Below are 25,962 nucleotides of genomic sequence, written 5' to 3'. Positions count from 1 at the left end.
GCCGGGACCGCCCTGCGGTGATCCGGCACCTATCACCCACAGTGGTCACACCCGTACCGACTGGTGTCTGGACGTGTGGCACCCCGACGCCACGTCCTAGAAGCAATCAACAGCGTGGAGTGACAAGGGCGGGAGCCCGACGTGTGCATCACTAATAGGAAGACGCTGACCAGAGATCGCTGCTGGCGCAGTGGCGGTCTCCGCGGTGTACCCTTGAAATGGTCGGAAGCCGTCCTAGGCGAGCGCAAACGATATCAAAATCCCGCGGTTTGACCGTCTGAGGCTCAGTTGCTACAGAGGCAACTGCCCGCGCAGACAGCCACCCCGGAGACCGGCACACCATTTGAACCAGCATATAACTGCGCGGCCTGACGACTCCACAACCCGGCTTAACAATCGCCGCGATCCGCCGCCACGTCATCCCTGACCAACTTAGTCTGAGTTCATCCGCGGCACCCATGAGTCAACATCTGAGCCCTAGCCGCGCACAGTAGGGTGCATTCACTGCGCTTTGCCCAACCGGACCATATCCACATGCAACTGCCGCGGGAGCGGCCTCCCCCGTCAGTGACCCCCTTGCTGGAATACCGACTTGGCTGGTGACGACCTGCGAATGCGCACGACGCAGCAGCTTGTGATGGGCCGATTGAGAACCAAGATGCAGCAGGAGCCATTGCGCTGGAACGCTCTGGATTCCCTGAATCTGAGCACTGGAGGGGCGACGGATCCCACGTCCACGGCCCTAGCAGCCAAAATGGACTCTGTCCTTGCAGCAGTGGAAAGAATAGGTGACGCGCTGGAATGCACCAGAACCTCCCTGGAAACCAGGATAGACAGGGTCACCTCTGATTTCACCCTTCTACATGCTGATCATTGTAAGCTGGCCGAAAAAGTCATCGCGCAAGGCCAAACAATTTAGGAGCTCCAGCCTACAACGCAAAGCCATGCTGCTGCGCTGTAAGATCTAATGGTGTTCACGAACTGGAGGACAGAGCGGATGATGCTGACGGCCGCTCCCGCTGCCACAACGTTCGTGTGGTGGGCCTGCCAGAAGGTGAAGAAGGTAGACACCTGGAGCTATTTACGGTACGTTGACTATGCAATCTCCTGCCTCAGGGAATACTGTCACAGCAGTTTGTGGTCGAGAGAGCCCACCGCATCCCGGCGCAGAAACCCCAACCGGGAGCCAGACCACGGCCATTCATCTTTAAGCTGCTCAACTATAGAGACAGTGATGTGGTCCTACGTGAAACACGAAAGCTGGAGGATCTTAGAGTGGGCGGCAACCCAGTTATGCTATTTCCCGACAATACAGCTCGGGTGCAGAGGCGTAGGAGCATCTACACAGCGTGAAACGACAACTCCCCGCCTTAGAGCTACCTTACTAATTGCTGTTTCCAGCCCGCCTGCGTCTTTGTAGCTAAGGAGAGGACCCACTTCTTTGACTCCCCAGAAGAGCTGTGGGACTGGTTCGAAGAGTCTGGTCTGTGGTCGGTTCGGGTCGAACTCAGACGCCTTGGCAGGCAGGAGAACTCGAAGACCACCCAACCGGGGACAAATGCCCGAGCCCGGAAAACATGCGAAGGGAGAGAATGGAAGCCCTAGAAGCGGTCACCACCCTCGGCTCCCCAAGATCGACTAGACTCCCACGTGCACACTGCCCTGGTACCCAGCGGCTCCTCTTCACCATCCACGATTGTTTCAGAAGATCTCAGATTACCAGTGGTGACTCCGCAAACTGCCGATGACATTATCTCAACTGACTATCAAGATAGTCGTCCGCATGGACAGTTTACGCAAGTAAATCATTGTCTGTTCACTCTGTGTCTTAGCTCTGGTTCGGTGTAGGTGTTTGCCTACTGCACTAGCGGCATTGCCTGGTCTTCGCGGTGGCGGAGCAGCGGTGGTCCGCCTGTCGCCAGTTAGGTTTCATACGCCGCCCCAGGGAGACTGGGGGAGGGGGTGAACGTCCGGGGAGGCACAATTACCTGGCCCTCCGGCCTGACTCAAAGCCTGTTGGTCCCAAATGGCAACACTGGTACTCCCACGGATGACACATAACACCGGGGGATGGCTACAACACTACACCGCTAGAGCGCGTACCCCCACAGGCACCCCACTGACCTAGTTCACAGGAAACCCATATGACGCAGCTGGAGCTAGACAAGGTGCGCAACCGCTGGAGAGGCCAACTATATTGCACCACATACTCTGCACACGAGCGGGGCACACTGATCTAGGTGCGGGCGGGTACCCCGTTCATTTGTACCGATACAGTGATAGACCCTGCAGGCAGGTACACTCTGGCTAGTGGCACGCTTAACGGTCATCAAATACTGTTGGGGTCCATTTACACTCCGAACACTGACCAACCATTGTACGTAGCGCAACTGTTCACGTCGTTAGCCCCCTATGCTGGGCTCCCCTGGCTGTTGGGCGGAGATTTTAATTCGGTACTGGACATAACCACAACTGCTATTTCGAACGCGCAGGCCCTTACAGACTGGTTATTGCACTGGGCGTTGCTGGATGTGTGGCGTAGCCTATATCCTGATGACTTATTTATTCTTATTACTCCGCAGTACACAACCTTCACGTGCGATTAGAGAGGGTGGTGGGCTCCCAAACGTGCGATTAGATAGGGTGGTGGGAGCCCACCACCCTCTCTAATCGCACATGAAGGTTGTGTACTGCGGAGTAATAAGAATAGATACGTCATCAGGATATAGACTACGCCACATATCCAGCAACGCCCAGTGCAATAACCAGTCTGTAAGGGCCTGCGCGTTCGAAATAGCAGTTGTGGTTATGTCCAGTACCAAATTAAAATCTCCGCCCAACAGCCAGGGGAGCCTAGCATAGGGGGCTAACGACGTGGACAGTTGCGCTAGGTATGATGGTTGGTCAGTGTTTGGAGTGTAAATGGATCCCAACAGTATTTGATGACCGTTAAGCGTGCCACGAGCCAGAGTGTATCTGCCTGCAGGGTCTATCACTGTATCGGTAAAAATGAACGGGGTACCCGCCCGCACCCAGATTAGTGTGCCCTGCGCGTGTGCCGAGTATGTGGTGCCATATAGTTGGCTCTCCAGCAGTTGCGCACCTTGTCTAGCTCCAGCTACGTCATATGGGTTTCCTGTGAACTAGGTCAGTGGGGTGCCTGGGGGTACGCGCTCTAGCGGTGTAGTGTTGTAGCCATCCCCCGGTGTTGTCTTCCGTGGGAGCACCCGTGTTGCCATTTGGGACCAACAGGCTTTGAGTCAGGCCGGAGGGCCAGGTAATTGTGCTTCCACGTTGATTAAGAACGCTTAATATTTGGGGCGGACACATTCTGACCACAATCCCCTGAGGCTGTGTTTAAACTGTGACCTTGGTCGCCCCCCCCTGTCCCCAGCTGGCGTCTCCAACCGGCTGTACTGGAAGATCCGTAATTCCATGCCTCCCTGGGGACTGCTATCGTGGAGTATTTCGAACTGAACGACAAGATGGCGAGTAACGCATTGGTGGAGTGGGATGCCCATAAAACGGCTATCAGGGGCCACTGCCTTGGTGCAACGTGGAACATACGTAAACATCTGGCGTTGTCACTTACTCGCCTCAAATTGGAACTACTCAAATATGAACGGGAAGGCGAGGGAGGATGTCACCACTCAGTCCATCTGGAGCGCCTTAGGGCGCAACATGCGGACCTCATGGAACGCCTGCAATGCCATAATTATACAGCCCACACGGCCTGCACCCTTGCCAAAGCCGACAGGGCGGGCCCCTTGTTGACTTGGCTGCTCAAACAGGAGAGCACCCACGCCCCCATTGGAGCTATACGCACGGCTGAGGGGCCACTGGTATATACGCAGCGTGAGGTACACAAGGTGATGTCCGATCGTTAAGCTCAATTGTACCGATCCGTGGGGCGCTGCTTTGGGCCCGAGCTGGACAAATTCCTGGAGACCTTCCGCCTGCCCACTGTTTCCGCAGCCCACCAGGAGTCGTTAGATGGTCCCCTCACTTTGGTGGAAATCGGGGATGCGATCGGCTCCATGGCCTCTGGGAAGGCACCGGGGCCGGACGGCCTCCCCGCTGAATAATATAAAGCCTACCGGGAGTCCCTGGTGTCGCAATTGCACACCCTTTACTCCACAGCTCTTGAGGAGCAGACACTGCCCCCTTCAATGTGTGAGGCCTACCTGGTGAATCTGGGATCATACCGACCCCTGGCCATGCTTAACGCAGATTATAACATATTCGCCAAGGTGTTGGCGGAAAGCCTGGCGCCGGTAGTACCTGAGATAGTACACAGCGATCAGAATGGCTTTGTACCTAAGCGCTGTACCTCACTGAACTTGCGGCATTCTTCAGGGTGGCATTGGATAGCGTGCAAGGGTGGCCTAGGGCGGGCTGCCTTGTGCTGTAACTCGAAAAAGCCTTTGATTGTCTGGAATGGGGCTATCTCGCTGCAGTGCTGATGCGCTACGAGTTTGGCCCGGGGTTTCTCCAGATGGTCGCACTCTTGTACAAGAACCCCACAGTGAGGGTGAAAACTGGGCCCTACATTTCTGGCGCAATACAATTTGCAGGGGAAACAGGCAGGGGTGCCCGCTCTCGCCCCTTCTGTTTGCTTTGGCAATTGAGCCCCTAGCTGCGGCACTCCGTACGACACTCAGAGATGGTATCCCCTTAGGGGATGCAAAGCATTAGGTGTCAGTGTATGCGGACAAACTCTTGGTCTTCGTAAGAGATGTGAGTAACATCCCAGCGAAGCTAGAGCACATATTGCTCAACTTCGCCGCTCTCTCGGGCCTTAGGGTGAACGCCAACAAGTCCAGCCTCTATGTGTTCGATGGAGACATCCAGGACCCAGGCTACATCCTGGATGGCGTGAGTGTGCGGTGGGAAGCGGACACTTTCTGATACTTAGGAGTTAAGAAATATCGCCAACCGGCGGACCTCATTGAGGGCAACCTTGGCAGGGCTGTAACAGCAATTAAGCCCCAAATACAATTCTCGAACAGGCTCGCACTAACAGTCACTGGCAGGGTGGCCTTATCTAAGATGGTGATTCTTCCCCGCCTCCTGTACTACTTTGCCAACCTACCAGTATATGTCCCGGCGGCCTTTTTCACCGCACTCACTCAGTCGCTCCGGGATTTCCTTTGGGGTAGTGCGCTTCACAGGGTAGAGTTGCCCAAGTTGTACTTGCCCACCGACCAGGGAGGCCTGGCTGCGCCATACTTTGAAAATTATTATCTGGCAGCGCAACTACAATGGATAGCCTGCTGGCTAGCAGACAGAGGCGGCGATGACAGCGCGACCACAGCCCCTCCCCTCTCTCTAGCTGACATTACCAAACTCTTTCACCCTGCCACGAAAACACCAACGCTGACACCACTCCTTATGGTGGTGGCCCATAAATGCTACCTCCGCAGTCTATACCTTACCAGAACTCTGGTCCCCTATGCTCCGGCCATTCCACTGGAGGGATCCCCCAGCGGGCTGGGGGCGCTCACATCTTATGAGCTTGTGGAGTGGCACGAAGCGGGCATACAGACCCTGGAAGACCTCTATCGGGATGGCAACCTCATGTCGTATGAATCCCTGGTTGGCGGGGCTACCACCTGGGCCATTCCTCAGACAACGTTCTCTGATTGCGACACTGACCGCTAGCTAGGGAGACATGAAGGAGGAACCGAGCCAACACCTGACCATACAGTATCTCTGTTATGGGGCGAGGTATGCACTTGATTCTGTGGTTTGCGGCATTCCTACGCACACATGCAGCGATCAGCCTGGAACCCCTCCGCCGCAAATGGGAAACAGACCTAGCACGGCCAGTAGAAGATCAGGAATGGGGCAAAATGCTGCAAAGTCCAACGCCCATACCCAGAAACATGCGGTTCCGCCAAATACAGCTGCTTATACTTCACTGGGCATACCTTACACCGATATGATCAACAGATACTTTCACCGCACAGATATGGTCTGCCCTCGCTGCGCAGAGTTGGGAGCGGGGCTAGTACACATGCTGTGGAGCTGCCACAAGCTACACCCCTACTGGGAGGCAATTCACGATGCACTGCATACGTGCATGGGCCGTACCATTCCATTTGAATGGTCTGTTTACCTACTGCACCTCTTTCCCAGAATGGCGTCCATGAAAGCTAGCTCCCGCTTCCTCGACCTGGTGCTGTTGGTGGCTAAACGACTACTCACTAAACGTTGGAAGGCACCAGACCCACTGCACATACAGTCGTGGAGGTATTTGCTCCAGGTGTGGTCCAAGGAGAAGGGAATAGCTCTCCTGACGGAGGAAACACTGGGTCTCCGGAAGACGCCTATTTTTTTACACAGTGGGAGGGTCTCCTACAGTCATTGACGCAGATCGGGGAGGACACCGCAAAGGGACTCCCTGTACATGGGGGAGGCGATCTCCTGGGGATGGCTGAATAGACCTCCAGGGATCAGTTGTTCGCCACTTAGATGCCTGTGTACTATCGGACGCTCAGTATGACTAGTGCTGGGCTCTCTGAGGGGTGGTGTTCGCCTGTGGGATGCCGGGGGATGAGGGGGGGAGTCGGGGGCGGTGGGGAAACAATGCGGGATACACACTTAAATGTTGGACTATGCTGCTGTTCTTGGGGGTTTCTTGAGTTTTGCCCCCCCCTTTTAATGTTCTCTTTCTAACATCTGTAAATGCATGTATTCTGAAGACTTTGCGTAGACTCTGTACACCATACCACTGGACCTACATTTCCAAAGCAAGAAGCTGTTTAGTGCATCGCGGTTCAAACTGACGTTAAGTCATCACTGACACTGCTGTATTTTGGAGGGGTGGGGGGGTTCTCCTGGCCCACGGTCATGCTCATCCGTTAATACCTAATACTCTATGGTATGGTCAATGTAATTTGATGACTGTTGCCTGTCTACAGGTAGTAAACTCTGCAAAACAATAAAAACAGATTTAACAAAAAAAAAAAATCACAATACTTTTGGGCCTTGATATTTGTATTTGCCTTAAGACTGTGCAAACTACTGTGCAATACATGAACCTTCTATCTGGGAATTTCAATGTACATCTTTACACAGACTATTGAAATTTGTTTTAACTATCTCAAATAAGAACATTTTCCTCTGTCACTTTTTCTTTTAGGTTGGTGATTTACCTGATGCAGATGTTAAGCCACCAGAAAACGTTCTATTTGTCTGTAAACTGAATCCAGTAACAACAGATGAGGACCTCGAGATAATCTTCTCTCGATTTGGCACCATAAAAAGGTTAGTATTTGGTACTGTATTTTGAAGCGCTTTGTAGTAATCATTTCACTGCCATAGTTTTATTATGAATTTCAGTGAATTTTATGACCCATTTATACGTTGTAAGGCCAATGAAAAAGTTAAACCTATGAGGACCAATAAATATTTTTGCAACATGGCACCATCATTGTTTATTTCCATCTTTGGTTTGACATCCAAAACAGTATGGTGGAGATAGCATTTGTCTTACAGGGATTTTTCAATAATAGCAATAAGACCTGAACAGTCCCATCCACTTGTAGGATCCCAGATTACTTTTAATGTGTAAATTTGATAGCCCAAGTTTGAAAAAGTTATTGAAATTTAGTAACCAATCTATAGGGCATATTGACAGATTTAATTTATTTCTCTTAAAAAAAAGAATAACAAACCAAAGATTAAGGAAAAATTTGCGTCAATTGAAATAAGGACCAGAAAAGATAATATTTTGCAAACCATTTTTAAGGAAAAATAAAAGAACAAAGGAGGTCACATTCCTTTCTTTAAACCATCTTGGCCCACCAGTGACAGTTGGGCCAGTTTAAAATCTTTGTCAAAATGTATAAAAAGCAACAAAAACACCAACAATCTCCAAAGGAAATCTTTTTTTTTTTGCTGTGGGGGAAAGCGAAAACTCTTTCTGATCCCCCTCAAAATGTGTATCCGGTCGGTGCCTGCCTGATGTTCTACCATCGTGAGAAGTGCAAGCACTACCTTACCTTTTCTAGGGAAATTCTGAATTACAGAAAGGAAGTCTGTCTCTGTAGCCAAGAGAACAGAAAACATTTCAATTCTTCTTTTCAGAGGACGGGAGAATGAGAATAGAGTCTTCACTATACCTCTGCTAGTGCAAATATCTTGGACTGCTTTCACATAGGCAAATCCTAAAAGGAATCACACCAGGATTAGTCACATTATATGTGTTCGTTGTTGAGGATTGCCCCTTTTAATGTTGAAAAATCCAAGTTGTTGATGTCTAAAAAAATATCTACATATCTTGACATTAAGCATCACTCTGACTCAAGCCATAGGCTTCTTAATCTTATTTCCTCATTGCTCAAACATTCGAAGACCAGGCTGAATTAGAATAGTAATGAGACTGCTTGCCCACACGAGAAGTCACCCTTATGATGAACACACTTTATCCATTGTCATCTAGTCATTCTTCATAGCAGATATTATCTTCTGCTATGCTTCCACCAGTAATCCCTGCAGGTCTGCAATTTCTGATCACTCCTCAAGGCTTTATTTCCCTGCTGCAAATGCAAAATATCTGCAGTATGCTGATTCTCAAGTCCACATATATAAGGACTGGGTTATTTATTAACTGTGTATGAGCTCTGGTTATGCAGTAACCGGAGTCCTTGTCAGTATAAGGCACAAGCAAACCCCAAATTAACCTGTGCTCCAACCCCCTGGTAGCTTGGCACAGAGCGGTCTGGCTTAACCTAGAGGCAATGTGTGAAGTATTTGTGCAACACTTCAAACAGTAAAAACACCACTCAAAGAGATGCCACACCCGGTTAGAAAAACAAAATAATTAAATAAATAAATAAAACAAGACCAAACCAACAAAAATCCTATCATTAGAACCAGAGTCATTAATTTTTAAAGAATAAAGTGAAAAATAGAGCCTGAAAGCAGAAAGCGTCAACCATAGCTCTCTGGTTGAGCTGGTCTGGGTTAAAGTCAAACGTCTGAGCCGACGGCGACGATAAGCACGGGTCGGATACAGCCCCAGAATAGGCCTCTAGCATTAGCCTACGCCGTTCCAGCTACTATCCGGTGACAATAAGGGGCTCACAAAATGTCAGTGGCAAATGCATGAGACCACACAAACTTGTCTGTATAAAATCTGGACAGTATTGTCCTTCACCAAAAACTTGAATGAGATCTTGGCAGATGCAGTTTTATCTTCACATGGACAAACCTTGCACACTAGGCACTTTAAATTGATCCAATTTTGCACAATCGCTCTTGTTTGCACTTGTATACTGAAACTTTGTTTAATGACTTTTCTCTTTTAAAATATTCTTCTTTTATGTGTTTTAATCATTTATATTTTAGTGCAAAGGTTTTATCTAACTGTGCACTTCAATAAAATAAACTTGAAACAGCCCCAGATTAGTCCCGTCCGAACACTTTGGCGTGGAAACACCGGCTCTAAAAATATTGGTACCAAAAAAACGCTCCCACTCCATCCAAGGAGCATTGTTTCGACCTTCTAACCCGTACCCAAAACAAAAATAATTGGTCATTAATCCCAAAACTGGTGATATTCATGCAAAATTGCAAGTTAAACGCAAGCGAGAAACAGAGGACACAAACCACATTCCTCTTAAAAGGAAAAGTGTTGGCACTAACCCTTCCCCTTCTTCCCCACCTAACCCAAATTTGATTATAACACCCACAAATTCATCACACTCACCTGACAACCAGGATGATGGGGATGTGGCTAGAGCAGATGACAATAGTCCTGATACAAGGGACGATTATAATACAGACCCAAATACAGACAATGACCCAGACTTATACCCTTCAAAACCCTCTCCACTTGATGATAATGTAGGATATATGGAATTGATTTATAGGGCTGCTGAATATCATGGAGTTCAGCTTCACAAAGAGTATCTTGAGTGGGATTTTCTGTTTCTGTTGTGAAGCTCTTCACAAAGATCCTCTCATACACTGCCCATGCTTAAGGATATGCTTAAACACGCAGACAGAATTTTTAAAGATCCTGTGCGTGCAAGAACCCTTACACCAAGGGTGGACAAAAAATATAAACCAGCACCTACAGATCCAGTTAATATGAAAGGTCAATAACCATTAGACTCCCTACTAGTTTCTAACGCCCTTAAACGGGCAAACTCACAAACGACAGGAGATGCCCCTCCTCCAGACAGGGAACCTAAACTGATAGATGCCTCTGGGAAGAGAGTAGCTGCACAGGCAGCCAATCACTGGCGTTTTGCCAATACTCTGGCACTTTAAGTCAGCTATGATAAAGCGAATTATGGCGAATTGGAGCAGTTGCTCAAATTTTTACTGGAAAATCATAATGCTAAGGCACATGACCTAGTTCAGGAAGGGAAACTCATTTCGAACACCTCCATTAGGTGTGCTTCAGATGCAGCTGACACTGCCGCTTGTGCAGTTAACACCAGTGTTTTGCTAACGAGACTCACCTGGCGCTGAATTTCAGGCTTTAAGCCTGAAGTCCAGGCTTCTATTTTAAATCTACCCTTCGACAAAGAGCATAATGGCAAGGGAAGAGGTAAAGGTTCCACACCACTCACTTCCCCTGCAACAAACAAACAGTGACTTGCCTCCTCTTCCCCCGATCATTCCACACCTGTCGGGGGACATCCCTCTCAATTCCTCCCCGTCTGGCATACAATAACTTCAAACAGATAGGTTCTAGGAATGATCTAATCTGGTAATTGCCTGGAGTTTACAAACAATCCCCCAAACATTCCTCCACGTTCACACAAAATGTCACCAGAGCATCTTCACCTCCTCAAACAGGAGGTTCACTCTCTTGTACAAAAATGAGCTATAGAGCCCGTACCATTACAATATCAAGGGTCCGGCGTGTACTCCCTATATTTTCTCATAACCAAAAAGGACGGCTCTCTCAGGCCTATACTGGACCTCAGAGAACTAACTCCTTATATTCACTCAGGTCACTTTTCACATGGTGACACTTCAACAAGTGCTCCCACTCCAACAGCAAGGCAACTTTTTGTCTACTCTAGACTTAAAGGATGCATACTTCCATATTCCAATACATCCCGGCCATCGCAATTATCTCAGGTTTCTGGTAGCAGAACAACATTACCTGTTCAAAGTGCTTCCATTTGGAGTCACCACTGCTCCCAGAGTATTCACCAAATGCCTGGCAGTAGTCCCTGCTCTCCTGCGAAGACAACATAATCACGTCTTCCCATACTTGTACGATTGGCTCATCAAAGCCAGTTCTCATACAAAGTGTCTCTAGCACACTCAGATAACAGTGCAATTACTGCATGATCTGGGGTTTATAGTAAACATGTTAAAGTCCCATCTCCAACCCACCAACACACAAACATACTTGGGAGCCACTCTCAATACTCAAAATCTCTATCCTGCCCCAATGCTGCCAGGATCCACAATATTCAGGCTCTAGTTTCAGTTTCAGCCCAACCAGTCATTACCAGTTTGGGTATTAATGCAGATACTGGGAATAAAGGCGTCTTGCATCATGATAATTCCCTATGCAAGATTACAAATGCGTCCCTATCAGGAATGTTTAGCACGTCAGTGGAATCAGTCTCAGGGTCAATTGTCAGATCTAGTGTTGGTAGATGGCCGCACCCATCGCTCTCCGCAGTGGTGGAATCCACAAAACCTATCTAAAGAGCGGCCCTTCATCGATCCAGGTCTACTGACAATGATAACAGCAACTGCATCGCTCTATCGTCTGGGAGCTCATCTCAAAACCCACACAATTCGAGGTTTGTGGAGTCAGAAGCAAAAGCAACTTCACATAAATCATCTGGGGCTCCTAGCAGTATTTCTAGCGCTCAAAGCCTTCCAGACTCACCTTACAAGCAAAGCTGTCCTGAAATGCACCAACAACATGACAGCCATTTAGTACATACAGAAACGGGGAGGGGGGGACACTATCTCCAGCTCTCAAGCCTTGAACAAACCATTTGGAAGTGGGCCATACATCACAATATTTACCTCCTAGCAGAACACCTCCCAGGAGTAAATCAGATCGCAGGTCTTCTCAGCAGGCAGATACAACAGATTCACTTCCAGTGGCCTCGTTGGCGGTCTCTCCATGCCCTTGGTCCGACCATGCCCTCATCTCTTTCTCCATTCCCCATAACCCACTATCCAAAACCCCGCACGCTAAAAACACCTGGGCGCGGAATTGGAACAGGCTGGATCTCCCCTCCCTGACCTCCCTGCTCCGCAACTCCATCCCCACCCTTGCCGGCCTACCATCGGCTTCTCAAGCCAAGGCCATTAACACCTGGCTGGCGGGAGGTTGCGACTCAGTGGCTCCCCTACGCCGCATTTCCATCCGTCGTCTCAAGGACTCCAATAGATGGTTTAACGACCACCTAGAAGATCTTAAACTGAGCGCCCGACGGGCGGAGAGGCAGTGGAGGAAAGATTACAGCCCCTCATCAAAAACCCTCTTCCTCTTGTCACTGGCTGAATATAAATCAGCAATCTTGGTCGCAAAAACCAATTACTTCTCTACCAAAATCACGTCTGCTGACAACAAACCCAGGGTAATCTTTGGCATTGTGAATGACCTGGCATTCTCAGATCGTACTTCGCCCCAGGTCCCTCCTTCCCAGCTTCTTTGTGACCAACTTAATAAGTACTTCCTGGACAAAATTACAACTATCAAGACTAATATCCCACTTCCCTCGCCTGCTTTTGTCGATCCCTCCCCTCCTACCGTCCAAAGTCCTCTCACTTTCATCCCTCCTCTCACTCAGGAATCGTTTCTGGCGATACTTCCCAAAGTGAAGTCGGGGTCTCCGGCGGACGTCTGCCCCGCACGCATTTTGCAGCAAATCTACTCTAGCTGCCCGGATCCCCCTATTGCTTTCCTTAACAGTTCCTTGGCACAGGGTGTTGTGACCCCTGCACTAAAAGCGGCCACCATAGTGCCCCTTCTGAAGAAACCTGGCGCGGACCCCTCCATCTCGGCCAACTTTCGCCCCATCTCCCTGTTGCCCTTCCTGGGCAAGGTGATGGAACGCCATGTCACCGCGGTACTGAGCGCTCACGTCGAGGCGAATGGGGGGTTGGCCTCCCGCCAGGCAGGATTCCGCCCTAGGCACTCGACCGAATCGGTCGTAGTCTCAGTCCTAGACAACCTCAGGAAGGGTATGGATGACAACCACCACCAGGCACTGGTCCTCCTTGATCTCTCCGCCGCCTTTGACACGGTGGACCATACCATCTTACTTTCCCGTGTCAAGGCGGCCGGCATCGGGGGATCAGCTCTGATCTGGCTCTCCTCCTTTCTGAGGGACCGCACCCAGGCGGTTCGACTAGGCGATTTCACTTCCACCCCTCTCCCTGTCACCTGCGGGGTCCCCCAGGGCTCTTCTCTCTCTCCTTTACTTTTCAATCTTTATATCTTCCCTCTTATCTTTGCACTCCAGCAGCTGGAGGTCACCGTCTACAATTACGCGGATGACCTCCAGCTCATCTTTGATCTATCCCCTTCTTCTCTCTCGGTCTCTAATTTCCAGTCAACTATGACATTTATCAGGGACTGGATGAACCACAACCATCTTAAACTGAACCCGGACAAAACCGAGCTGGTTCTCACTGGTGGTTCATCCAGCCCCTGGAACTCTCTTTTCTGGCCCCCCGCTCTTGGCCCGGCACCATCCCCCTCTACCACTGTCAAAACACTGGGTGTCAAAATCAACAATCAGCTCACTCTTCACTCACAAATCAGCTCTGTGGTTTCCTCCTGTTTCCTCACTCTCCGAACTATCCGCTCTGTCTCCCGTTTCTTCTCCCCCCAGGCACTAAAGATCATCATAGCCGCCCTGGTAATTTCGCGATTGGACTACGCCAACGCCCTCTATCATGGCATTCCAGCGTACAGCCTGCGCAGACTCCAAACCATCCAGAACCAGGCGGCTCGGTTGGTATACGGTCTTCCACGCTACCACCACTCCACTCCCCTTCTAAAGGAGCTCCATTGGCTCCCCGTGAAACAACGCTCCCTCTTTAAGATCGGTTGCATGGTCTTTCAGGCCCGTCAGGGCACTGCCCCCGCCTTCATCTCCTCACTAGTCAAACCTTATGTCCCCGCAAGAGATCTCCGGTCTTCCTCCAAGTCTCTTCTCCAGATCCCCCGCTTCTCACGCAAAAAGTGGGGCGGGTCTAACTTCTCATTTCTGGCCCCCACTTTCTGGAACTCACTTCCAGACCATCTCCGCTCCGCATCCCACTACCTCTCCTTCCGTAGAGATCTGAAAACCTTCCTCTTCTGCCAGGCTTTCCCCGCCTAAACTTATCTCATTCTTTTCCTGGTCTTTCTCCCTCAGTTACTCAACCCCCAGCGCCAAGAAACCGCAAGGTGTACGCCGCGCTCTACAAATGTTTTAAATTAGAAATTAGAACTTCACCCTCCAGTTCTCCTCCCGTTCTTTCAAATGTCGGGTTTTCCACAGACAGATCTGTTCGCCACACACCAAAATGCGAAATGCCCAAACTTCTCCTCCAAGTATCCACACCCATTTTCCAAAGGCAATGCACTATGTATGAACTGGTCAGGGATATTTGACTATGCTTTTCCGCCTCTCCCCCTCATTCCACTAGTGATTCGGAAGCTTAGGAAAACATCCCTCACACTGATCCTAGTAGCTCCAACATGGGCTCATCAGCTTTGGATCACTAGCCTGTTGGAGCTCTCAGCAGTTCCTCATCAAAAACTATGTTTCACACCCAGTCTTCTCACGCAGAGCCATGGAGAATTAAGGCATCCACATCCCAAAGATCTCAACCTAGCGATCTAGCACCTGAAATCCTAGAGTTTGGCTATCTGAACCTGCCATCAGACTGTATGAATATCATTAAAGAGGCCAGAAGACCTACTACAAGGGTTTTTCGAAGTAGTTAAATGGAAGCAGTTTGTTATCTATTATAACAACAACCTTATCAACCCGCTACATGCTTCAATTCAAAATATTATCTGTTATTTACTACACTTACAGCAGTCGGGATTAGCTTACACATCCATACACTTACATCTCGCTGCAATAGCTGCATACCTTCAAAATAGATAGCATCTGTCTCTTTTCAGAGTACCTGCTATCAAGGCTTTTATGGAAGGATTCAAAGGAGTTATACCACCAAGACTTCCATCTGCTTCAGCATGGAATCTTAACATTGTCCATACCAGATTAATGGGTCCACCCTTCGAGCCATTGCATAAATGTGAACTGCAATTTTTCACTTTGAAAGTGGCTTTCCTCATCGCTATTACATCGCTGAGGAGAGTGGGTCAGCTTCAGGCACCAACCATAGAGGAACCATTTTGTTAAGTCTACCAAAAAAAAGTGGTTCTTTGTACTAACCCCAAATTCCTACCCAAAGTGGTATCTGCCTTTCACATCAATCAATCTGGTGAGTTGCCTGTGTTCTTTCCTCAACCAGATTCAGTGGCAGCTCTACACAGGTTAGATGTTAAACAAGCATTATTGTATTACATAGAAAGGACAAAACCATTTTGTAAAACTAAATAACTCTCTGTAGCTTTTGCTCCACCACAAACGGGCAATATCATTTCCAAATCTGGTATTGCTCGGTGGATAGTTAAATGTATTCAAATATGCTATGCAAAAGCAAAAAGGATCGTTCGAGGCATATGAGCTGTAAATTACATGCTTTGCATAAGATCGCCATCTAGTGTTTGGTCTGAATGTTTTTACTTTGTTTTTCTGGAAGAATTTTTCCCTAGTCATGAGGTAGGGTGCTCCTCCCTTAAGTGATAGTGTGCATGGTCATCTGCTCCATCTTCAGATTGTTTTTATCCGTCATCAGGCTCGAATGTACCTCACTGCGCTCCGGTTCAACGTCTATCATTCTCGGCGCGTCTCACATCCACACTCGACCGTATTGTTTCTGTTTGTGTTCCCCTTTTATTGCAGATTGTTATTCCTAACCAAAATTTCGATGTGAGAGCTTGTGGTAGGCCATCGGGCCTAGCCTCTTGTTCGACTCGCAGTCGATGGAACAAACTCCCTCTAAGTTCTGTCCTAGGTGCCACGCGAAATACAAGCGCACTGACTCACACGAGGAGTGCAATTTGTGCTTTTCCTAGACCACAAAGAAGACCACTGCGAAGTGTGCTGAGCTTTCCGTTCCAAAAAGACTTTGTGATTGTCGGACCCGATGACGCGACATGCAGAGACAACATGCAGGTTCCATTCCGGACCTCTTCGGACCTCAATCAGAAGAGGAAGAAGGCATCGAGCCCATCGGAGCCGATGAAGAACAGGAAGACATTTTAGTTTCCAAAGATAGCTCTGAAGAGGATGAAGACTTCCCGCAGGGACAACGTACCGCAAGTACAGGCCCTACCTTGCCCCAGCTTCCAATTCCATCCAAGAAAAAGGCTCTGCACCAACCTGCACCCTCGGGCCCGGGTGGGCGCCGAGAACAAGCTTCTGAAGCTCCAACTTCAGCCGCAGCACCAAAGCATACTAAAAAGACTTCCGGCTCCGACACGCATCATGCCAAATTTGGCACAGAGCCAAAAACTTCAGAGCCGAAGAAAAAGTTTGGCACCGAACAACCTACATCAGCAACGTAACAAACTTCACATCCGAAAACACCAACTAAGAAACCGTCGGCGCCGAAACACACGGTAACGCCGAAGTCACCAAGAAAACATGTTTTCGGTGTCCAATCGACAAACCGGATCCGAAACAAAAAATCTTGTTGATAGACCCAAAAACTGGACATATCACCACTAAAGTGACTTTAGGAAGAAGTGCTACTACAGAAGAGGAATACCACATACCTTTGAAGAAGAGAACCATTGGGACAAATACTTCCCCTTCTCCTCTTTCTTCACCTTCTCTACCCCAGATTATACCTGTGCCAACTTCACCTGAGCACTCGGCACCACACACACCTGGCAATCAGGGTGAAGGGGATAACATTGATGACGATCAGCCTGGGGACATGTGGGATGACTGTAAGACTGATTCTCCCACTGATACCGACACAGACATATATCGTACCAAACTCTCTCCACCAGATGACAGTGTAGGGTTTGCCGAGTTATTAAGTAGGACTGCTACTTACCATGGAGTCCCACTACACAAAGAATCCCTTGAAGAGGAGTTTCTTTTTGAGGCACTGCAAAACACACACAACTCTACACACGTGTTGCTCATGTTGAAAGACATGACCAGACATGTAGACGACATTTTTAAAGATCCTGTTAGAGCTATATACTTTTACTGAGGGTATATACAAAAGACAAGCCTGCCCCATCAGATCCAGTGTGCGTTAAAGGTCAACTCTCATTAGATTCACTAGTAGTTTCTAATGCAAGGAAAAGGACAAACGACCTAATTACTGGAGACGCACCACCACCTGATAGAGTCTAAACTCCTTGATGCTTCAGGAAAAAGGATAGCTACCCAGGCTGCTAACTTCTGGCGTATTTCCAATACACAGGCATAACCGGCATGCTATGACAGCGCACACTGGGATGAAATGGAGCAACTTGTACAGTTTCTCCCTCAAGAACACAAATCCAAGGCACAAGACCTGGTTCGTGAGGGGCAGTTAATTTCCAATAACCAAATTAGATGCTCCCTAGATGCTGCTGATACATCTGCCAGAGCGGTAAACACTAGTGTTCTTCTAAGAAGACACACCTGGCTGCACATATCAGGCTATAAACCGGAATTTCAAACTTCCATACTAAAAGGCACCCTTTGACAAGGAACACCTTTTTGGGCAAGGATTAGACACTTTCTTGGATAAAATGAAGAAGGATACAGAAGTGGGTAAATCCAAGGTTGTTCCTTTCGTTGCTTCTTTCATAAAGCAGGATCTAAAAATACTTCCTCAGACACTGCATCCACCTATAAGGGCAATAACCAACCCCCAGGTTCCAAGGGTTTCTATCGTGGCAATTACAGAGGAAACAATGGCAAGGGCAGAGGTAGATGTTCCAACACACGTACCTAGCCATCCATTACAAAACAGTGACTCGCCCATATTTCCCCCGACCACTTAACACCGGTGGGGGAAGACTGTCACAATTTCTACCAAAGTGGCAGTCAATAACAGACAAATAGGTTCTCCAAATTATCCATTCCGGTTACTGCCTGGAGTTCATCAGCACTCCTCCAAACATTCCCACAAAGTCGTACAGACTTCCACCGGACCACCTAGACCTTCTCAAACAAGAAGTACAATCCCTGCTACTAAAACAAGCCATAGAGTCTGTACCACCTCAACACCAAGGCAGGCGTTTACTCCTTTTACTTTCTAATTCCAAAAAAGGACGTCTCTCTCAGACCCATACTGGATCTCAGAGAACTCAACCTTTACATACAGTCAGACCTCTTCCACATGGTAACACTGCAACAAATACTGCCTCTTTTGCAAAAAGGTGACTTTCTTTCCACTCTAGATTTAAAGGACGCCTACTTTCATATTCCAATCCATCCTGCTCACCGCAAATTTCTCAGGTTTATGGTAGCAGGTCAACACTACCAATTCAAAGTGCTCCCATTCGAAGTCACCACTTCCCCCAGAGTCTTCACAAAATGTCTGGGGGTAGTACCTGCGCATCTCAGAAGACAAAGCATACATGTCTTTCCCTATCTGGACGACTGGCTTATCAAAGCCAGCACATCCCAGCAATGCTGCAAGCACACTTCACTAACCATTCAGCTGCTTCAACAGCTAAGGTTCTCAGTCAATGTTTTAAAATCCCACCTTCAGCCAAACAAAGTTCAGGATTACCTAGGAGCTACTCTAAATACTCAGAAGGCTCTTTAGTGCAGAGGTCTTCAAACTTTTGAATGCCGCGACTCCCTTCTCAAAAGTTCTTAGGTGTAAGGACCCTCTCCTGACAAAATATTCTAGAACCAGTAACTCACCATCAATAACCATAAACACCCTTAATTCCCGTGGCAAATCAGTTTTTTACTGTGGGGAAATATTATTAAACAGTGTATTCTTTACAATTTTTAGGTTTTTTTACTGCCAGGTAGCTACGTATAAAATAACTGGTTGCTTAAGAGAAAAATTTATTTTCATAGTTGTTAGTGGGAAATGCACAATAGTACATTATGAAACCTTTATTGGTTTAATGCACTGCAGAGGGCTATGTGTAACCAGGGACCCACAGAATTAATTCTTTAATGGTGCAGTGGAGAATAGTGACTTGGATTTTTTTTTGCTAGAAGGTTACAGCTTGTTGCAGAAAGCACTGTAAGTCTGTAAGTTATTATTCATAACTTGAATTTTAATAATAGCCAGAGTGTACATAATTGTATTTGTTTACAAAATTGTCCCTTCAACACCTCTTGAGGGTAGTAAGCGTCCTACAAATTCAACTACAATTGAGAGCACACAATTCTCAGCTTAATTGTTCTCTTAGCACTACCACTCAAAAAGAATGCATCTGTGCCATCACAAAGCTTTGAGTGATTCGATCAATCAAAACCAGTACCTGCTTTCAAGCACCCTTTATTTACATTTGCACCTAGCACCCATTTTGTATTTCTTTCAGGCAAGCTGCTGCACCCTGACCGTTAACTGCCCGGCTTCGCATTCACAGCACAAGACTCTCCTTGATTGACACTCCAGCTGAAGCATATTAACTATCAGAATTAAAAGTCCCAGGAGTTTCGTCTTTGGCCAGAACGTAGGGGAATGGCTATTTAAATACGTTTGCGAGTGCTTTTACTGTGGAAACCATCTTCATCACACCAAAGGTCGTGCGATTGTATTGTGTAAATATAATATTTGGCAGAATTATGCCACAATGAGAGTAAAGAAGTTAATAGAAATAAATATTTTTGTATTTAAAAGGAAATATAAATATTCTAGCACCAGACATCAAAAGCCTTTCCAGTACAGATTTTTATGCACCACAATAAAAAACTTGAAACAATAAAACTACTTCTAAATACAAGAGCCCTTTACAGTATGCATTATAAAAGTATTTCTGTAGACTCAAAATCAGGAAAAAAAAATCGAAATAGCAGAAGGTAAGGGAAGGTAGTAGTAGGGTGGTTCTGGCCTCTGATTTCCATCCCATTTTCCCCTCGCTGAAAACAGCCCTCTCCAGCTCCTCCTCCAAGCCCAGCTTGTAGCTTCCTGTGTGGACACAGTGCATGAACAGGCCCAGCACGAGGTCAATTAAGCTAGTAGTGGCCTCCTGCAGAGCCTGACTGCTTCCTAATGGTCATTGTTGCTAAGACCCATTCTCCTTCATCAGCTGGTGAGAAGTGTTCACAATAGGATTGCTCTTCGGAGCAGCTCCCAGTGCGAGGCTCTCTCTGGTAAAAAGCTCGGAGCAGATGCTAGTCAGCAATCAGTATGTGCCGACAATAAGGCAGGAGAATGGGCGTCCCCCTTCCAGTGACTCCACGGCCCCCCTGGGGGTCGCGCCCCACGGATTGAAGACCTCTGCTCTAGCCTATCCCAATACAGCCAAAATTCGAAACATACAGGCGCTCATTCTCAAATTTCAACCCACTCAGTCACTTCAAGCTCGAGTGTTTAATGCAACTGCTGGGAGTGATGGCATCTTGCATCATGATCGTTTCCCACGCCAGGCTACACATGCCTCCACTTCAAGAGTATTTAGCCAGTCAGTGGAACCAGTCTCAAGGTCTATTAACTGATCAAGTGTTGGTAAGCGGCCGTACTCCTCGCGCTCTGCAGTGGTGGAACACATCAAAAGGGCGGCCGTTCATAGACCCGATTCCACAGACCGTGTTAACAGCGGACACATCCCTTACTGGCTGGGGAGCCCATCTTCAACAACACACAGTGCAAGTACTGTGGAGTCGTCGGCAAAGGATGCTCCACATGAATCACTTAGAGCTCATGGCAATCTTTCTAGCTCTCAAAGCGTTTAAAGATCATCTGTCTGGCAAAGCTGTGTTAGTCCGAACCGACAACATGACAGCTGTGTATTACATACAAAAATAGCGGGGATACCCTCTCCAACTGTCCCACTTAGCCCAGGACATCTGGAAGTGGGCTATTCACCACAACTTTTATCTCTTAGCGGAACACCTCCCAGGAGTCAACAATCAGATTGCGGACCTCCTCAGCAGGCAGAGGTATCAAATATACGGTTGAGAACTTCACCCTCAAGTTCTACACCCATATTTCCGAACTTGGAGATTCCCTCACATAGACCCATATTTCCGAACTTGGAGATTCCCTCACATAGACCGGTTCCCAACACCCAAAAACGAAAATTGCCAAAGCTTTGCCTCCAGGTATCCACACTCATTGTCCAAAGGCAATGCTCTATGGATGAACTGGTCCTGGATATTTGCCTATGCTTTTCCACCTCTCCCACTCATTCCATCAGTGGTTCGAAACTCAGGCAAACATCACTCACGCTAATACTAGTAGCTCCAACATGGGCATGTCTACCCTAGTTCACAACCCTGTTAGGAGACTCTCTGGTACCACACAAAAAATTACATTTGGCACCCAGTCTCCTCACACAGAGCCATGGAGAAATCAAACACCCAGATCCCAAACAGCTGAACCTTGCGATCTGGCTTCTGAAGTCATTGAGTTTGGTTATCTCAACCTTCCACCAGACTGTATGAACATTATTAGAGAGTCTAGAAAGCCCACCACAAGGGCCTGATACGCAGCCAAATGGAAGCCTTTTATTATCTATTGCAATAGCAATCACATCAACCCCATGGATACTTCCATACAGAACATTCTGTGTTACGTATTACATTTGCAGTTGTCCGCATTGGCCTATACATCCATCAGACTGCATCTTGCTTCCATAGTTGCTTACCTTCAAAATAGGCAACACTTCACTTATCGCTATTTTGAGTGCCCGTCATCAAAGCATTCATGGAAGAACTAAAAACGGTAACACCACCAGGACTTCCACCTGCCCCAGTATGGAATCTTAACATAGTACTCACAAGGTTAATGGGTCCGCCTTTTGAACCCATGCACAAATGTGAACTACAGTTCCATACTTGGAAAACAGCTTTCCTTGTTGCAATCATTTCATTGAGGAGAGTGGGTGAACTACAGGCACTAACTATAGAAGAACCCTTTTTCCAGTTGCATAAAGATATAGTAGTTCTTCATACCAACCCTAAATTCCTACCTAAGGTTGTATCAGCATTTCACATCAATCAGTCGATTGAATTACCTGTATTCTTCTCTCAACCTGACTGTTGCGGAATGAGCTTTCCATACCTTAGATGTCAGAAAAGCTCTTTTGTATTACACTGAAGAACAGAATCATTCCGTAAAACCAAACAACTCTTTGTAGCTTTTGCACCACCTCACAAAGGCAATCCTATCTCCAAATCAGGAATTGCTAGGTGGATTGTCTAATGTATTCAGATTTGTTACCAAAAAGCCAAAAGGACTCTCATAGTACCATAGAACACATTCCATTCGCTAGTTAGGGCCTACTATGGCTTTCTTAGGAAATATCCCTATTGCTGATATCTGCAAAGCTGCAACATCATCTACACCACACACATTCACAAAACACTATTGTGTAGATGTGTTAGCAAGACAACAAGCAAATGTTGGCCAAGCAGTACTTAAAACGTTATTAGACAACTTCAGCAGTCACAGGATAGCCACCACTTGGGGGAGACTGCTGATAGCATGGCGATATTGATATTGATCAACCTTATTGAAGAACTACCCTTTGCCGAAGGTAATCAACTGTTGTGTACACTCGACGTCGAATCATTGTACACAAATATACCTCAAGTTGATGCCATGCCGGTGATACAAAATATACTTGACTCTAGAGCCAGACCCCACAGAGTTCCATCAATGTTCATTCTACAACTTCTTGAATTGTGTCTTACCCGAAACTTCTTCATGTTTGACCAACAATTTTACCAACAAGTTAAGGGTACACCCATGGGGTCCATACTGTTCATGGATCATATCGAGACACCAATAATACTCTCCAGCAGTAACCCTTTCTCTTCTGCCATCTCCCTATGGAGACAATATATCAATGATATTTTTATCATCTGGAATGAGAATCTTGACACACTCCATCAATTTATACACTTGCTCAATAACAATTATTCAGGTTTGACCTTTACCAGTACAGTAGACAATAATTCTATTTCTTTTCTTGATCTAACGATTTACCACTCTGAGGGCAGCCTTCATACCAAATTATACCGCAGGCCCACCAAATGCAATACTCTTTTGAGCTACTCTAGTAATCACCCCAGGGCTCTCAGAGACTCATTGCCCTATTCCCAATTTTTGAGGATTAGGAGGAACTGCTTTGCGAAAGAGGACTATTTCAAGGAAGCTTCTGTACTATCAAATAAGCTTAAAGACAGATGCTATCCCAAGAAAAGTGTTCGTAGGGCTGCTAAAAGAGCTTGGTATTGTCCTAGGGAGGCCCTTCTTTGTCCTAAACAAAAAGATACTAGCACCAAGATTGCATGCGTTACTACTTTCTCTCCAGCATCCAACTCTTTGAGAAAATCCATTCTGAAACACTGGCCCTTGCTGAATGCCGGCAAACTTAAGATTGAGCGTCCCATCTTTGCCTTTCGAAAAAGCTCTAATCTGAAGGATCACCTGTCAGAGCGGCACTTGCAAGCCTTCCCCAACGCCTTACACTTGAAGCACATTGGAATCAGACACCTTCAGTGGGACATGCTAAATGTGGCTCATGTAATGTCTGTGATTATACAATGGAAGGTAAATCCTTCATCTTTAACACCGTTAAAATTACTTGTCAATCTTTCACGAATTGTAACACGTGTGATGATGTTAATCTGATCCAATGCCCTTGTCTTTATGTGTATGTTGGCCAAACCAAGCAAAAGATCAAGACCAGAATTGGACAACACTGCAGCAGGATACGGTGTTTAACACCTAATGCTCCTTTGGTTGATCATTACACCTTAAAAGGTCAGTCTGAGAACGACATCAAATGGATATGTCAGTGCTACTGAACAAAGAGGAACTAAAGATGATCATACTATTTGATAGTATCAGGAATGGACTTAATAGGAGCGAGGATTGGACATCCCTGCTCTGAATTGGACTCTCCCTCAACTGTGGTTTCCAATGTGGGTGCCCTAACCCTTTGGCTAGTGCATATACATCATCTTGTAACTAGGTCCAATCGTTCTGAAGTTTGAATCAGTTTTTCTGTCGTTTTGTTCTTTTTTTTAAAAAGAATAACTTTTGCCAAAATTTTAACTGATAATAGCTGAATAACCAACTATTGTAATTGTTAAGTACTTGGTTTGAAGTGGAATGTTTTATCTAAGTGCTAATACTGGTGGTGGGTACTGGCCTTAACTATCACGCCCTCCGCACTCCCCTTCCAATATGGCCCACCCATTTACTTTATGCCCCTTCCAAAACGGCCGCCAAATCCGGCCTCACGGAGCCCCCTCCAAGATGGCGCCCACACTACAGAAGACTTAAACCACTCGTGGCTGCTCCTCTGTTCCTTCACAGTGCCATCGTGCTGGAAGGTCGTTGACGACATGTTCCTATTCGGACTTTAAGGTAAAAATCCTTCTGACCATCCGCTAAATACCCAGGTCATGCTATAACGTGACCGCCCGACTCATCCGCCCCTTTTTAATTAACAGATTTGTGCTCACTTTACCTGTACCCCGCCTAAATGGATACCTACTCTGAAGGAACTTTCATCATACCCCGAGTGAGCGGTTAATTGGTAAGGCTCTCCTTCCTTGGACCCCCCACTCGCCAGCTTAAACCCCAACTAACTCCCTCCCACTCCACAGGACCGAATATTGATCGGGGGCACGATCCCCAGTGTCCCCTCTGCCCCTACCTCGCCGCCGGATTCATTGATCAACCTAACCCACTGGAGGCTCTGTCTGAATGACCTTGGACTCCCCCTTGAAGTCCCGGTCCTCCATTAGCAGGTAACTTAATTTCGAGCCATTTGTCCCCGTAGCATCGTCCTCCCAGACGTTCCCTTGTCCTGACACTTAATTTCTCTGCAGGACTTACTGACTTCCCCTGAAGCATTATTGCCGCAGTTACCTCCGGCTACGAGCCCCTGAGATGAGACACTGCTCTCAACCACCCGACAAGTTGGTTGATCCCCCTCCTCCTTCTCACCATCACTGGTTTCACTCCCCAAGTCACAAATTGCACTATGTTCTCTTTTTATGACACAGACACTCTTCACACACGAGTTAAAGGTTTCACGTTAAGTGTGGCATGCTTTACCTTTGAGTTCTGAATCTTGAATTCTATTTTTGTTTGCTTTTACTCCCTTCTCTCAACAGGCTCTGCATGATCAGGCAATTAACCTTAGTCCTGATGATGATCCTTTAACCTCTGTAGGATCGAAACGCCGTCGACTTTTTTTTGTTGTAACACAATAATTTGAACTGTAATGTGCAAACTACATGAGGTCAGCCTGCTGTAACTGTTCTAATCAATGCTAAGCGCCTCCTCTTTTTTGAATTGCCTGAAAAACTTCCCTTTTTTCCCCTGTTTGTATTCTATGTTACTTGTGCTGGTTACAGGACTGTATCCCACTTTGTATTTGGTTGCTTCAATACCCCTTTTTTACCTTACATTGAAAAAATCTATTTCCGGCTGGATACATGCTTCCTTATAGTACAGATTGCTGTCTATATTTGTATTTTGGTTTAACTACTGTATATTAAGGACCACTGTTGCTGTATATACTAATCCCCAGGACCTTGGTTACCGTTGGGTTCCCTTGTTTCTTAAAACTGTATAGTCTATGCAAAGCATGTGAATTACAGCTCACATGCCTCGAACATAAAATGCTACTTACCCAGTATACATCTGTTCTTGGCATGTAGAGCTGTAGAATCTCATGCGCCCACCACCTCCCTGGGTACCTGTAGCTGCTGTAGTTCTGTGTTTTACTACACA

At 47.1% G+C, this 25,962-nt stretch overlaps 1 protein-coding gene across 1 annotated transcript in view; it reads left to right on the top strand.

Annotated features, from left to right (window-relative positions):
• Nucleotides 1-25,962, top strand: part of PPIL4 (peptidylprolyl isomerase like 4) — a 280,677-nt gene that overhangs the window by 137,629 nt on the left and 117,086 nt on the right. Inside the window, exon 8 of the mRNA XM_086927292.1 lies at nucleotides 7,145-7,269. Within this exon, the coding sequence (XP_086783418.1) occupies nucleotides 7,145-7,269 (125 nt within the window). The remainder of the gene's footprint in view (nucleotides 1-7,144; nucleotides 7,270-25,962) is intronic.

The sequence above is a fragment of the Lissotriton vulgaris genome, chromosome 6 (assembly GCF_964263255.1).
Source record: "Lissotriton vulgaris chromosome 6, aLisVul1.2, whole genome shotgun sequence".
NCBI lineage: Eukaryota > Metazoa > Chordata > Amphibia > Caudata > Salamandridae > Lissotriton > Lissotriton vulgaris.
Note: the sequence above shows the minus strand (reverse complement) of the source record. Positions and strands in the feature narration are given on the sequence as shown.